Genomic DNA, 15079 nt, shown 5'->3' on the forward strand with positions numbered 1-15079 from the left:
GCAGACAGAGGCAGGGATTTGCAGATCCACATGACGATGTGCCCTTCAAATGGCTTGATCTGTAGAGCTCGTGGACCACTTCACAGCCCTGAGTTACTTCCCAGATGAGGCTTGAAAGGAGACACCTGCAAGGAATTGGTCTGTGTATTTAATCTCTAGCAAGACAAGGTGGCTCTAGAGTTTATGGATTTCCTCGCTCCTTGGAGAGGGGAACTTGGCTGCTCTTTTTGGTCATAAGGGGCTCTTTTTTCTACCATCCATTTAGCACAGGAAATTGGTGACCTTTTAGAAATGGCCCCCTTTATTGATTCAATCCCAATAACATCTGCTGGGGTGAGGAGGGGAGCTGAAGAAAATGCCCACCAAGAATGACTCTATCCTGCCATAATTTAGGGCCAAGCAGAGGAAATATGACAGGAGTGAAAGAGCCTCGGATATGAGGGGGCCTTCAGGTAACGGAGTTAATTGGATATGCTGATTTGAATTGAATGTGCATGTAAAGGGTTGTCATGAATTTCCTCATGGGCATAGCTATGATTTAAAGGAAAGATACTTAAGAGTATTACTGTTTCACTTTAATGGCGAGGGGCGACTTCCCACAGAGCAGAGAGCAGGGTACTAAATCACACCACCGTTGTTGCTCGTCTACATGGGACCACAGGTTTAGTGGGGAAAGCTGAGCTCTGTCAGGTCGGGCCCCCGCTGCCCGACGGAAACGGAGAGGGGCTTGTCTGGGGACTGGGACTGGAGCCGTGTGCCTACAGCCAGGGCTCTGCGCTCAGCTCCTCCACTGACTTATGCCATAACCCTGGCCAAGTCACTTGACCTCCTGTGCCTCATTAGAGTCACCTGTAAAATTGATCCTCGCCCAGCTTGCCGGGGTGCGGAGAGGATTAATTGATATTGGCAGTGCCCTGTGCAAACCTCCAGTGAAGGGTGCTTTATCACAGCCTGGTCTTGTGCCACTGAAGTCAATGAAGATTTGCCATTGGCTCCAGCAGGAACTGGATCAGGTTCTGCATCCACAGAAGAGTGTTATATTAGGTCTGTAGGGCTCTTGGAGAGGCCTGCATTATGATTTGCAGCCTCCACGGGTCGTGCTGCAACATGGAAGAGACAAGCAGGTGCATTTTCTGTGTGGGAGGCAAAATCACCTCTCCTTGAGTGGGCATTGCAAAGGCAGGGGACCTGGCATCCCTGTAACAGGTGTTGACGTGAGCAGCACGGGGTGGGGAAAGCACAGTAACCAGCAGAAAGATACCGTATCGCCATGCACATCTCCCCTTCTTCTTTCCTCACCGTGGTGGCAGGATAGCCCGGTGCAATTAAATTGAATTAGGACCTGTAAATCCCCTCAGCAGAGATTATTGACAGTCACGCACAGGAGGGCTTGGGCTGGCACGGTTTATCTTCTCCTGCCTTTGCATTGCCGAATCCCTTGTTCGCAGAAACTCTTTTGAGCAGCAGATACCCCGAGGAATCACAGGCCACGCAGGTGACAGCAGCGCGTTAGGCCGCCTAAACCGTTCCCTGCCCCTCTTGCGGCCGGACCTTGCTCACGGCAGTGCTGTGTCCCATCTCTGAAGCAAGGCATCCGGCCCAGACTTCCCTGGGAAGCGCGGGCGGGGGGAGGAATACCTGTGAGCTGGATCAGACGAGCTAAAGCAGCATGAGAGGCTGTTGCAGCCGTTCTCAAAGGAGATGCCTTGGGAGCATATGGCACTTTCCAAACGTCTTTGTTTCTCGTTTCCAGAAATAGATGCAGTGACATGCTGCTGAGCAGCCCTGGAGCTCATAAGGGCCCACCAGGAATATTCATTGACACCAACTTAATGTTATGCAGAGGAATTCACCCCATGGGGCTTGAAATCCCAGCAGGAAGGGAGCGAGGCCGGGGCTCTGGGGTCAGCTGAGTGCTCCACGTTGTCGTGATCCTGCACAAAGAGCTGGAGATGACGCACTCGCCCAGAGCCCCTCACCTCCTGACCTGGAGAACCTGATCAGCAGGATATCTGTTGCACTCATGGGAAGCCTGCACAGCCCATTGCACGCAGACAGTAGGGAGCTAACAATACAGATGCCTTCGGTGCCGTTTCCCCTCCGCTGCCCGTGTACGCGGCGAGGTAGCTGCGGCTTTTAAGGGGTTAACACAAACTGGCCTTGCCTTGCTCTCAGGATGTGCAGCGGGGAGCCGGTCCTTTCCACACAAAGACTTATTCAGCTATATTTCTGGCACCGAGGGCTCCAGCATGAGATTTAGTCTCGTGGAAAAATAATGAAATAATAATAATAATGAAAAAAGACAGGTAATTTAATCATAAGAGGTTCGTACAAAGGGTCTTAATGCCCTTTAATGGGAGCCCGGTGGGAGGCACGAGAAGGAGACCCAGATGCATTTTCACTTTCGTAGTCGTAACACCAGGCAAAACGCATTGTGGAAGCACTAATACGATGGGTACGTTGGAGCTTCATGTCATATTAGCGCCGTGAATGGATCGTACGCTATCACCGGGGGTGCTACGCTGCAACATATACGTGACACAATATGGTATTTTGCTAATCTGTTAAGATAATGCTGAGCTTATGCCTGCAGTCTGTATTGTAGGGGTATTAGCCACATAAATCTCCCCGATGCCTTCTGAAGAACTGCCGTTTCCGAAGGGAACTGCATTGTTTCGTCATGTGGGCATGTTTCCCCGGGCCTGCGTGCTCGGAGCTAGGGCTGATATTTGGATTTGCAGATTATGGGGTTAGGCACCTTTCCAGGGTATATTTGTCAGCATGCATCAAGATGATCGAGGAAAGAGCTGTATCTGTCCCAGCTGACTCCTCCGACCCACAGCCAAGTCCAGGGCCTCCGCTCTGCCCTCAGCCTCCTCTGTCTCTGCTATCTCACGCTGCTGAGCAATGAGCGTGCCTTTGTTCTGGGCACTTTGTCCTGCTTGGGTTTTTGTCGCTGGATCTCCACCTACCCCCACACCTGCCAGTCTGGCCTTCTTTCACGGGCCCCTTCTTCTCTCCTCGCTTTCAAACCTCCCCTTCCTTGGTCCTGCAGCCGGCGGAAGAAAAAAGTCATCTTGACACAATTAAAGGAACACAGAGAGACCGGGATTGTGCTGGGTTTTCTGCCGCGCTCAGCAGTGCCGCGCTGCCTCCCTGCCACTGATTTCAAAGTGAATCAGAAATGGGTCCTCTGGTGTCAGAACGGGGACGCCTCAATACTGCCGCCCCCCAAGCATCGACCCCCTGCCCCTATCATCCCCAACCCCCCAAAGGAAAGTTTGGATCTGCCAAAAAAATTGCAAGGTTTTTTGTCAAAATAATCGAAGTTGGGATCAGTGTTCAGGCTCTCCCAGACGAGGTGTTTTCCAGGTTTGCTAGAATCGGCTTCTTATTCCTATTGCTATTCCTGTTCCTGTTATAAGCTATAACTATTGCTGTTCTTTGTGCCAACTCATGACCGCTACCCCTTTTGTTTGCTCCTCATTTCTCCCACCCAAGTACTGATCAGAACCAGCCTAGCATGGACGATGGCACCCAATGCACACATGTGGCTTCGTTAGCAATTAAGAAGAGAACAGGCGATCAGAGCTGTAGGAAAGAGATCACGATGGAGCATGCTGAGAGTCCTGTTGCGCGCACAAGGTGTCACGGGAAGCTAGGTCCCTTTGGAAAGACCATCCATGGTGGTGCCCATATTTTCAGGTTCAAAGGTGGTCCACGTAGCACCTCCAAGAGCAAAGCAGAACAGCATTTCTGCAAAGCCAGAGATGGGCACTTCCTTCCACTGGTGTCAGTGGCACCGTATTTATTAGCCCAGTTGCCAGGCCGTGGGAGGCTCACGCGGCAGCAACGATGCCCAGAAGTGAAGTCGAAGAATAATTTTCTCTCTCCCTGCTGCGGTGCTGACCCCTCGGTTCCCTTTCCCAATTCGCTGAGGGCATCATTCTTCCCTCTTGACATCCCCATTTGTTGTCGTGGAAACCAAACCATCAGGAACAGACTGGCGACGGTGCCGTGGGTCTAAGCGTGGCATCTTTTCTGGCTGGATGACACCCTGGAGCTAGGTTGCCCTGCGACCAGAATGCAGGAGGGACTCTAGGTAGCCAAGTTCAGGTTTATTTTTGGACAGGAATGATTGCCAGAAAAGTGTGATATTCAGAGCAGCCAAGAGCAGAGCTGCCTGCTCGGGAGGAGGAGGGTGGCCCCGGAGAAAGGAGGAAAGCCCCAGGCGGTTGCCTGCACAGGCTGCTGCAGACGCTGCACCCCAAACCCCAGGCAGAGACGGCAGCTGTAATGCCCGAACCCTCGAGTCCCAGTTTGCTGCCTTCCCCAGGCGGCTGCCCCTTAAGACAACTGGGAGGAGGAATAGCTGAGAGTCCCAGAAATGGGAGAAGAGCCCAGAATGAGAGCACGTCCTTGCTGACCGTGCCAGCCGGGCCGCGCGGGAGCAATGTCGCCGCAGCGGGCTCGATGGCTGCCCGTGAGCGCACCACGTCTCCGGCCGGCCGGCAAGGAATAATTAACTTACAATCAGACATTTTAATGGAAGGACTTGGGAGGCTGTTGCCACGGCAACAGCTTTAAACAGCTGGCTTAATGATGGGTGAGCGAAGGAGAGAGGCTGAGGTTGGGAGCACACATGTGGCTCGGGGACGGCGCAGCCAGCGAGTCCCCAGGAGCAGAGGCCACGGAGGTCGTGGATCACCTGCGTGGCTCCTGGCCACCCAAGGCTTCCAGCGGCTGCTGCTGGTGCAGCGTCCACCTTTCTCCTGCTGACCTGGACGCAGTCGGACGAGCGTCTCCGGACGCTTCGGCCCCCCGGGCGTGCTCGGCACTTCCCTTCTGGAAGCAGAGGCAACGCAGCTCAGCCGCGCGCTTCCGCCGTGAGCCGTTCGGCAGGTCTGAACCCCAAACCTGGCTTTCTGCCCCTCAGCCTGTAACAGCTAAGAGGTGAGGAGGCAGGAGAGCAGCCCAGCCTGGCTGTGGGTCCAGCCCCGGCTCTGTGCTGGTTCGATGGGGAGCACTCCGGCTCCTTGAGGCCAGTGGGATGCACTGCGGAGGTTTCTCCCGGTGAGCATGGAAACCCAGCGGTATTTCCCACTGAGGCCTTAAAGGGCTGTGCAAAGCCAGATCAGTGCTGTTGTCCCCACCCAGGGAGGGAGCTTGAAGTTCACATGCAAAGGGATCCCGGCAGTGGCGAGCACTCTTCCCACTGCCACGTTGCAGCAACAGAGACGGGAATTAGACCCCCCACGCTCCTGTTTCCCCAGGCCAAGTTCAAACCCCTCCACGCCACTGTCTTCCTGCAAGTGAGAGTTGCTGCACGCCCCTTGCACCGTTACTGAGGACGCAGCCACATCCGCCGCGGCTCATCCTGCGTGCCCGAGCCTCCTTGCAGCCGTCGGGCACGGAGTAATTGAACAGCAAAGCAGCATCCAGCACGACAGCCCGGCGCGAGCCTGCAGCAGATGGCTTCTTTGCGATAAGAGGTTTTTCCAAGTCTCCGCGGTCCCCCTGCGCTCCCCTCTCCTAGCAGGGCCGCACGCACGTGCCGGAAAGCGCCCGGCACGCAGCGCAGTTTCCTGGCCAGCGTGTAGCAGTATCTCTGTCACCAAGAGCCACCGGGCCATTAGCTGATGCCATGGAGCCATTGGCTCGCATGACTGGTCTAATCCCCCAGCCTGATGGTTGCCAGTGCTTTCAGCTCGGCATGATGTAGACACCGTGTTGCAGTCAAACAGCTATTCAAATATGCAAATCCTGGTCGGGAAGGCGCAGTGTAAATGGTTTGCTTATCCCTCCTCCTGGCCCCCCCTGCATAGCCCCCAAAGCCATAAAGCATTAACTTTGGGAAGAGTCGTAGTCTCGCCAGCAATGGTGCCTGCCCCCCCGCAGCGGGCTTCGTCGCAACTTGAGCAGGGTTTCCTGCTGGGGGAGGGATCAGCGCAATCCTGCAGCCACCATACCAATAGACTAGGAGGCCTTCAGAGTGATCGGACCATATGGCCACCGAGTCATTTATCTGTCAGCTCATCAGCTTGCGCGGTGGCTCCGTTTCCCTTGCCGGACCTTGCGGATTTGCAAGGGGTGAGATGGCAGCAGGCTGGGCGACGTGCAGGTTCGGTCCCTAGCGCTTTTACATTGATGGGGAACATTGGTGAGGAGAGATGGTAACCGTCGCGAGTCGCTCGTTTTCCGAGCATGAAACTACAGGGCTGGTTCTCCCCAGGGAGGTGGTTGCAGGGACTGTCACCCAGGGTGGCCTTTCAAAGCCCCTCAGTCCCGGTTCAGCGGGCCTCGTGCTTACGGCTTTGAAATTCTCACCCAACGTGGTTTTATTTTTAACCCACGCTCAACTTTTTGCTCCAGAGAACGAGGAGACGCAAGGAACCAACTCGATGTGACAGATGCTAGCCATGTGCTGCTTACATTTCTGATATCACGGTGACGAGCCATCAGCAATGCAGGACCCCACTAAAAGAGTTGCCACTCTACATTAGATCAGATCCAGGGCTGGTATTTACCGGTGGTACCAACTTGAACTGATTTCAAATTGCATTTGGGGCTGTGGGAGAAGGGATAGGCAAAAAGGATCAGTCATTTGAAAGGCCTTATTGCTTGCCTTGTGTTCCCAAAATCACAGCATGAACATGGGAGCCTGGGTTCTCCTCTCCCGCCAAGCTTGAGTCCACTAAAATTAATGGCAGTCGGTGAGATCAGATCCAGACCCCGTGGGCAGAAGGGCTCAATAGGGAGCCTCAGATGTCGGAAGAAGCCAGCACACCGGGTGCACCTTAAGTTTTCTTCTGGAAAATTGGTCCCAGTTACAAGTGCTGAGTACAGAGAAACCTGGGCCTGAGCATCTGTGTATACAGTCAACTCGCACATAATGAAGGAGGGTCTGGGTTTCACAGGCTGCCCTCATACATTATCTCTCCTTTCGCATTCACTAGCGGAGAGATCTGAGACTTTCCGAGTTTTGCTTTTCCTCCAAAGGCCTCAGCGGTGTGAGAGCCTCTGTTGGTATAAATTGATGTAGCTCGTTTGACTCTGTTGAAGCTGCGAAGACAGTCTATCAGGATCTGAAAGGTTTTCTTTATTGGTATGGGTACTGATGGGCATTGGGTATACACATGACAAATCCAACCGAGAAAAGAGCACAAAAGAATACTGCAACAATTGTGGTCGGCTTGTGAAGCGCTGGTCCCAGCGCACCAGCTGCCTACTTCTTCCTCCCTGCCAGGCTGGAAAGCTCTTGTTTGCTATAGCCTTTGTACCATGGTGCACAAGGAGCGGCTGCTTCAATCCCTGCCTTCCTGTCCTCGTGTCGCCAGCTTGCAAGCAGTGCATTTGCTTAAGAACTTGCCTTTCTTTTTGGCACGTTAGGATAAGAGAATGTGACCCATGATTTTCCTGTCCTTTTTTCCAGATCCGGGCAGATGGTCCCCCTCATGGAGGAATTCAGTATGAAATGGTCACAGTTTTCAAGGACGGGAGCCCTATCCTTCGAGACATGGCTTTCTCCATCGATCACAAGTACCTGTACGTCATGTCAGAAAGACAGGTAAGCAGCACTCTTCTACACCTTCATACCTGCAGCTCTCTTCCCTAAAGGCATCAAAGTGGCATCAGCAGCTGCAGTACTGCTGTGCTCTCTTGAGCTGTAGTTCAGGGATCGATGCAGGCAGGTATGGTGCCAAAGGAAGCTGAATTTTATCTGGTTCTGACCAGAGGAAACCTTGTGCACACTAGAGGGGAAAGAGTTTCTCTCCCTGCCAGCACACTATTGTCTGCAAGAGCTGGAAATTGTTTTGAGCTGCCACTGGTGAAATATGGCTTGGGGATTTGGACCTCGGTCTGCTCGGAAAGTGTGTCCCCCGCACAAGCCTCTGCCATTCGTTGCCCTCTTTGGCTGGCAGGAAGCTATTATGCATGGCTCTGCTGGAGCGTCCTTCGCTATTCCTCTTTCTGGATTCAGTGATGTTTTAAAACTTTTTATGAGCATGAGTGACTGCAGTGCCCAGGGCCAGAGTCAGGACGTGCTTCGAGCAGGCGCTGTATGAGCAGATTTGGCCAACAGAACCGAGCGTTTGGTTATGTCGGGTCCTGCTCACCCATCCTACTCCCAGCTGCTGTTCCCTTGAGCTCAATGAGTCTTGACCTGAAGCCGCTCCTGCTTTCCAGTCTTGTACATGCATTTACATGCACCCTCCTGCAGACATGCTGGTGAACAGGGCACTGCACTAATATGTCCTCCATCGGAGGTCTATATTGAGCAGATTTTTTTTGGTGTTGGGTGGTGGAACTGGAGCTTGCTCCATCCACTGCATGCATTGACCTGGTATGGCAGTGCTTGCAGGACCGGTGCAAAAAAACAGACCAAAAAAAAAAACCCTGCACTAATAGGAGACCTGGTTTCTATTCTTGTCTCTACCACAAACCTCCTACGTGAGCCTGAGCAGGGCACTTGGTCTGTACCTCGGGTCCCCTTTTGGAAAATAGGGGTGGCACTTTCCCATTTCCCGGTGCTGTTGTGCTGGTGACAGCCTCTGTGCTGGGGGGGTCATGTGAATACCTTGGTCAAGGCACGCTGCCCACCCCACGCTCTGCTAATGCACTTGACTCTTGGCTTGCCTCTCCCCCCATGCTCAAGCTCTGCCGGGGTTTCTCTCTCCTCCTCTGTAGCCCATCGAAGAGGAGCAGCTGGTTGTGTTGTGACAAACCAGGCAGCAGTTTCTTGGAGACTGTTTCCCTTCACAAAAGACTAGTGTGAGACTGTTAAAACTCCTCCGACTCGTGAGCTAGTTGTGAGGTGTGATTATTAACTCACTCTGGCCCAAAGTGAGATTTCAAGTGGGGATGCAGAAAGAGCGCCAGCGACTGAGTCATCGCCTCCCTGCCTGTGTCAGCGTTTCCAGGCTTCCTCACTATTTACTGTCTGCTCGGCCCTTCTTCTGAACCTGTTTATAAGCATGATAAACTGCCCCTCTGCAAAGAGGGACCGCACTGTGCGAAGCAAAACCAAAATGATTATGATGGAAATTTATGGCCTGCAGGCCACTGGAGTCTGTTGCTTGAGGGAGCCAACGCAGTGTAAATAATCCAGGTCCTCAGCTGTAACGCATCCAGCCTGCGACGTTCCTGTCGGAGATGGAAAACACAGGGGGTCCCAACCACTAAGCCAGGGTCTTGGGTTCGCTGACTCGGTTAAGCCTTTTAGTGGCTCTCACTCAGGACTGCATAATACAGATTAATAAGGCTGGTGGCTTGATGGATGCCTGTCTCAGGACATGTCTGTGCTGCGGGGTAGTTAGAGCCAGCTCCCGTAAAGCCATCCCTGGAGGGTCCTTGGGAGGGTAAATTAGCCCGCGCGGAGCTCTGTGCTGCCACAGCAGGGCACAGACCTAAGGGACGGGCCTTTTGTGCTCAAAGCCTGTCTCACATTTCTCTTAACTATACAGTTGTTCCCGTCAAAGGTAGCAACAAAACAGCCCTTGCTCCGACACCGGAAGCTGCTTGTTCAGTGCTAGCGGGGGTCCGTGCACACGGTGCTGCAGTCTGACGTGATGCAGCCGGGGCGCGGTGGTGGTGGTGGCTCATGTACCAGAGCACCCAAAGGTCCAGTACAGGAACAGGGAGTCTGTTTGAGCCCAGTTTTGCTTGCGTAGGGGATGCCCAGAGCTTTTGCCCCTGGGGTGGGAAGCACACATTTGTTGCAGTTTAATGCCCCCTGACGACCTTGTGCTCCTCCTCGAATTACCCAGAGCTCAGTCCCAGCTGTCCGTCAGTGCCGTAGCTGGGTAGCGGGATCCTAATGCCGTCCCTTGGATTGTCGAGCAAAAGCAACCTAAAGGAGTCGCGTGTGCAGCCTGTTGTGCGTTACCTGTCCTGATACGAGTCCAAGGAAGGGGGAGGGTCAGGAGATGCTATGGAAAAGCTGGGAGCTGTAGGTGGTTACTGCAGTGAATGTGTGAGCACCTGGTTTCATGCAGTTTCCCCTTTGTGGTGTGCCTTGGCCGCTCGGAGGTGCTTAGTGACTGCAAGGACAGAGCTCAGGCCCGTCTGGCTCATTCTCCTTGGTCTGCAGGTGAATCGTAGTTAGCTCCTTGCATTAGAGAGCCTGTGCTATGCGGGTGAGCCCGTTCCTGCAGGGCGGTGTCACAAGGGAGCTGGGTCCCATTCCCAGCTCGGTCATTAGCCTGCTGGGTGAACACGGGCAAGGCGCTTCCCCTTGCTGTGCAGCAGGCTCCCGGTCTGTAAAACATAGCTGGTGATACCGATCTCTGTGTCCAAGGGCTTTGCGGTCTCCCAGTGACAGTTGTTTTTATTATTACTCTAATCGCACTAGCCCGTTGATGGATCTTTGCCAACAATAATTAAACTGCAGTACAAACCCAGAAGTCGGCAAATACATTCCCTGGCTACGAAGTTATTTAAGGCCTGAGAATAAATAGTTTAGGAAAAGAGCAGGGAGTTTCTCCCCCCACAAAGAAAATCTCTGCAGTTAAGTCATCTGATTTTATAGCAGTTCAGTTACAGCAACTGCCAGAAAGGGCCACAGATCGAGGGCTCTGTCCCAGATTGCATCGGGCCGCTGGGTTAGGCCATTTCTTCCGTTTATTGTCCTTGGCGCTATGCTGGGTCTGGATCGAAAGACTGGAGGCACGAGACTCTGGGGAGCTGTGAGGCCTTTCTAAACCCAGTGCCCCTGTTGCAAATGGGGATGCTGTGCACGTTTGCACGGGGGGCCGTGTTCTCTCTCGCACCGCCCCGCAGGCGGGAGGTAAAGTAAACGAGGTTCAAAATCTTTTCGGAGGAGAATCCAGCAGGGATGCCTGCAACTCATCTCTTATGAGGCGAGAGGGTCTAAATATTCATCAAATCACTAATTTGCTTAATTGTGAAGCAAAATGATGTGGAGAGAATTAGTAAATAATGAAATATACCTGGAGCGCAAACTCCGTTACGAGCTGGAGCTGGAGCAATCAGGAGCTGCTGTTCCTGATTGCTTGCCGGACCGACTTAAGGACATAAGCCTCTAACCCAACCAGCAAAGGCCTGTGATTTGGAGCTGGAGATCCCACTGCATGACTGCATACACAATTCTCCAGGTCCTCTGAGCTTGCCAGTGATGTGGTAGTTCAGCAAAATAGAGGGGATAGGTAGTATTTCTTTCCCTTGAATGCCATGCAGAAAAGGTGCCTATTGATTTAAAAGGGTCACCACTGAGAAAGGTAGAAAAGCCCATCCGTTGCAGAGCCTGAGGCTGTAAATATCGAGAAATGCCCTTCAAAGAACTGGAAATGCCCGATAAAAATGTCTCCGAATCGTGAAGGCTAGAAGGAAAGCAAAAGTCCTGCCCTAATTAAAGACGCACAGACTGGAAATTTACCCTTAGAGTAGATGCGCCAAGAAATGATATATAAACATGAGGAAGGTCATCCAGATTTCACGATGCTACATACATGGTGGAAAAGTGATGGGGTTGTTTCCATAGCAGACTGTAAAATAAATAAAATTACAAGAAAGAAAAAACACTTTTTTTTTGCAAGGTCCTCCAAAAAAGGTGTGTTCCCCTAGCATCTCAGCAGCAAATGCTGCTCCTTGAGCTGCATTTTCACGTACACCACCCGTGATGAGGCACAAGCGAGTGGGCCAAAGATATAAAGATCCCTGTCGGGTTAGTATCGCGCAGTCAGTAATCTGCTTTGATAATAGAGGCATTTTCCATCCAAAAGCAGCTGTACCATTTCTGCATCAAGCTCATCCTCGTGCACATTTAGAAGTTGCTGCTGTCAGGTTTATGTTGTAATGACGTGGAAAGAGCAGGTGTTTCATCTCGGAGCCTGGAGTCCCATGATGCTCGGTGGCTCTGCCCTCACGCTGCCTTTCATCTGATTGTCCTACCAGCAGAGTCCCTGCCGGCTGCAATTTCAGCTACGGCCCCCTCGTGCACTGTAATAACCTTTCCTCGGCTGTGTCCTGCTTCCCAATATTTGACACTTGAGTTCTTACACACCTTGGAGCAGCGTGAAGCAGAAGCAAGGATTCATAGCCCAGTCCAGGGGCACAAGGAACAAAATCACTCCATTTCCAAGGCGCTCTTCTGGGTTTAGTAAGATGTGTGTTAGGGGAATGATTTGTTAGGGGCTTATGTGCAGGGGGGTTACAGCTTCTGCGCCCCTCACACCTGGCTTCAGATAACCCTAGTATCACAAGAGGAGTGAGTCTGAGTGCGACTTTCCCAAACAGGAATTCACTCCCCAAACAGGCCAGCAGTGGTCCATTAAACTGCACATCTACTATCCAGCCGTTCAGCGGTGGGTGCTGCCGGGCTGGAGGCATGTTTTCGCAGAGATGCCAGGCTTGGAGGAGCAGCACTGGGGAGCCATCAAGAATGAGCTACAGTGGCAGACTTAAGGACTGAAACAGCGTCGGGTGTTGTAGGTCAGGACTGAGATGCATCAGCTCATGCAGACGTGCCAAGAAGACTTGGAGAATGCCCCTTTTAGCTCTGTGCCCACCTCTCGTTTTTTACAGACGTCCAAATTCAATTAACAGCGTTCATTAAAAATGAAATAAAGCACTGAATCCAAGGTCCGTGCTGCCCGTGACCAGGCCTGCTGCCTGCTTCACCGCCCGCCGCTGAAATCAATGAGGCGCAAGGATGCACTTTGCCCATTTAGCAGCTGAAGCAGACACTCTCCACCTGGGCTGGATCTGCAGTGATTAAGCAGCAGTCAAGGGGTTAATGACACTGCAAGAGCAAAGCAGCCATAAATGTCTGGGGGCTGCCAGGAGTCTCCAGATTAAAGACCTGTTCACTCTAATAGTAAATCTATCAGCAGCCCAACACCAGCCTGGGCAGCAAAGGCTCAGAGATGCCTTTCCCTCCGAGAGCATGACTCCCACTGTGGCTTGTGGGGAACACCCATCAAGTGCTGCTTATAGCTGGGAAAGTGGCTTTATAAAATGCTTCCCTGGAGCTTTAATCGTCCATCTGTCATGAAGAAAGCAGCTCTGATATACGGGAAAACTCTGTGCCTTTCGCTTAAATATACACTGCAGGACTGGAGCAATGCTCTGGCTCCGGGGACGTAACCCCTTTTGCCTCAGTCTCCCTGTTGTCCAGGCATGTCCCAGGCTAGCTGTGGCTATCTGCAGTGATTTTGCTTGTGCCCTCTCTTACGTGTCAGGGACACAAATACCATCATGGGGCATAGTTCAGCATGAAATGGTGTGAGCATCAAGATAAGTTGGCCCAAGGGCTGTCCGTACCGCCATGATAACACACCTGAGCACTCCCTCCCACCCTGTCTGCCCCAGGCTAACAGAGCTGTCTTATGTGTTTTTAGGCAGTGGTGTGCATGAAGCGGAGCCAGAAGGCAGGGATGCTTTCACCTACACGCTCCCCTCGCCCTGTCTGGTGATGCAGCCTGGCTCTTTGGCACCAGTTAGTCCTGTGGCATTAAAAGGGGCTTAGTTTTTTAAGTTATAGTAGCCAATAGGTCCCCAACCCAACTGCATTGGACTCTGTACAGGCCCTTAGGGAAAGGCAGCCTCTGCCCTGAAGGCTTATGCAGCGATCAGGTAAGACTTGGATGGCCACGAACAAGATCAATGCAAGGGGCAGTCCTACCCCAGGTGTAGGAGACAGGGCCTCCTTGGCCTTTCTCCTTTCTCACGTACAAGATTTCTGTCAGCTCAGTTCTCCTTGGAAACCCTCTTTATGGCATTTGGGCTGTCAGGTTCCAGCTGCGTAGGCAGCACCGCAGTCGGGAGGATCTCAGTGCAGAGACAGGCAGACCGTATATAGTGCGTTTGCACATTAAACCTTACCCTTCCTTTGCATGTGCAAATAAATGGCAGTTTTGCTCCAGCATACCTTTCTTTCACCACTTGCTGAATCCTATCTCAGAATATCTCTTGATCTGTCACTGTTCCGGGATGAGCATTTGGGGTACCTTGATTGCACATGCAGGTCTTCCCATATGGGAGGAGAGCAACTGTCCTAACTAGACTTTGCATAAACCTCCTCCAGTGTCCATGCAAACCTGATGCCTCCCTGAGCAGTCCTGCTAGTGGACACCTCCTTAGACAGTCAGCTAGACTCTAAGCAATTTGGGGCAGGGCTGATCTTTTGGTTCAGGATTTTGCACAGCACCCTGCACAATGAAGGGTTGGGCCATGACTGCAGGTTCTTGGCATTACCAAATGGAAACAACGCAATGATCATCGTCCACTCCAATGAGGATAAAGTCAATTGACTGTGCAGCTCAGCCACGGCAGTGACAAGGTTAGGTACATGTCAGGGACTGAGCTCTGGTAAGCCCCTTCACGTCCCTCTGGAGTGTAAGTGGGTCTAAAAATACATTGCATGGCCGGAGCGGTGCATAGAGACCTCGGAGTAAATGCAAACTGGAGTCCAGGTGTTCCCAAATGTTGCCCAGCGTCCTTGCAGCCTGCCTGGGGAAGCACGGGTCTACCTTTGGAAATAATTAAAGGAAGAGAGAGAGTGCAGCGGAGCACCTGAGCGATTTCTCATGGCTTATGTGACATTTTTATACCAGTTTGATGTAGTTCAGAGACCCTTATGCAGAATATTATGAGCAGAGCTGTGCTCCTGCCCGTCACTTGGTGGGAGGCAGGGAAGATTAATGCCAGCCCCTAAAGATTCCCCTCACGTCAGGACAAGAAGGGCACGGCAGTCGCAGCAGCGAGTGGGCCGAGCCCCTGCCTGCCCGTATAAATGATGGCCCTTCTCCCTCCGAGCTGGGGAGAGGCAGGTGAACCCTGCCACGGAAGAGCCGGGGAGGCGGAGAGATTGACTCTTGAAGGTTATTTGAATGAAAGGGGTGGAGGGAGCTCCTCCTTGTTTTGCGTGTCCAAAGAGGTTTTGCTTCAACTTCACTTGCAGCTGGAGAGGAGCAAGTGGAGACGGGACCCAGCATCTGCTGCGGGCGCCTCGTTCCGCGCCTCTGGCAGCTGTGAACTGAAGGGCATTAGGGAGTCGCCAGCTTTCTAATTGTTAGCCAGGTTTATTCAAATCCCTCTTCCATTGTAGCTTCCAGCCGCA

At 52.5% G+C, this 15079-nt stretch overlaps 1 protein-coding gene across 1 annotated transcript in view; it reads left to right on the forward strand.

Moving 5' to 3' along the window:
* PLXNA2 (plexin A2) overlaps positions 1-15079 on the forward strand; it is a 263224-nt gene that overhangs the window by 106670 nt on the left and 141475 nt on the right. Inside the window, exon 4 of the mRNA XM_090026679.1 lies at positions 7433-7567. Coding sequence (XP_089882805.1) covers positions 7433-7567 — 135 coding nt within the window. The remainder of the gene's footprint in view (positions 1-7432; positions 7568-15079) is intronic.

This window comes from Crocodylus siamensis, chromosome 13 (genome assembly GCF_052110815.1).
Source record: "Crocodylus siamensis isolate JL-2025a chromosome 13, ASM5211081v1, whole genome shotgun sequence".
Lineage (NCBI taxonomy): Eukaryota > Metazoa > Chordata > Crocodylia > Crocodylidae > Crocodylus > Crocodylus siamensis.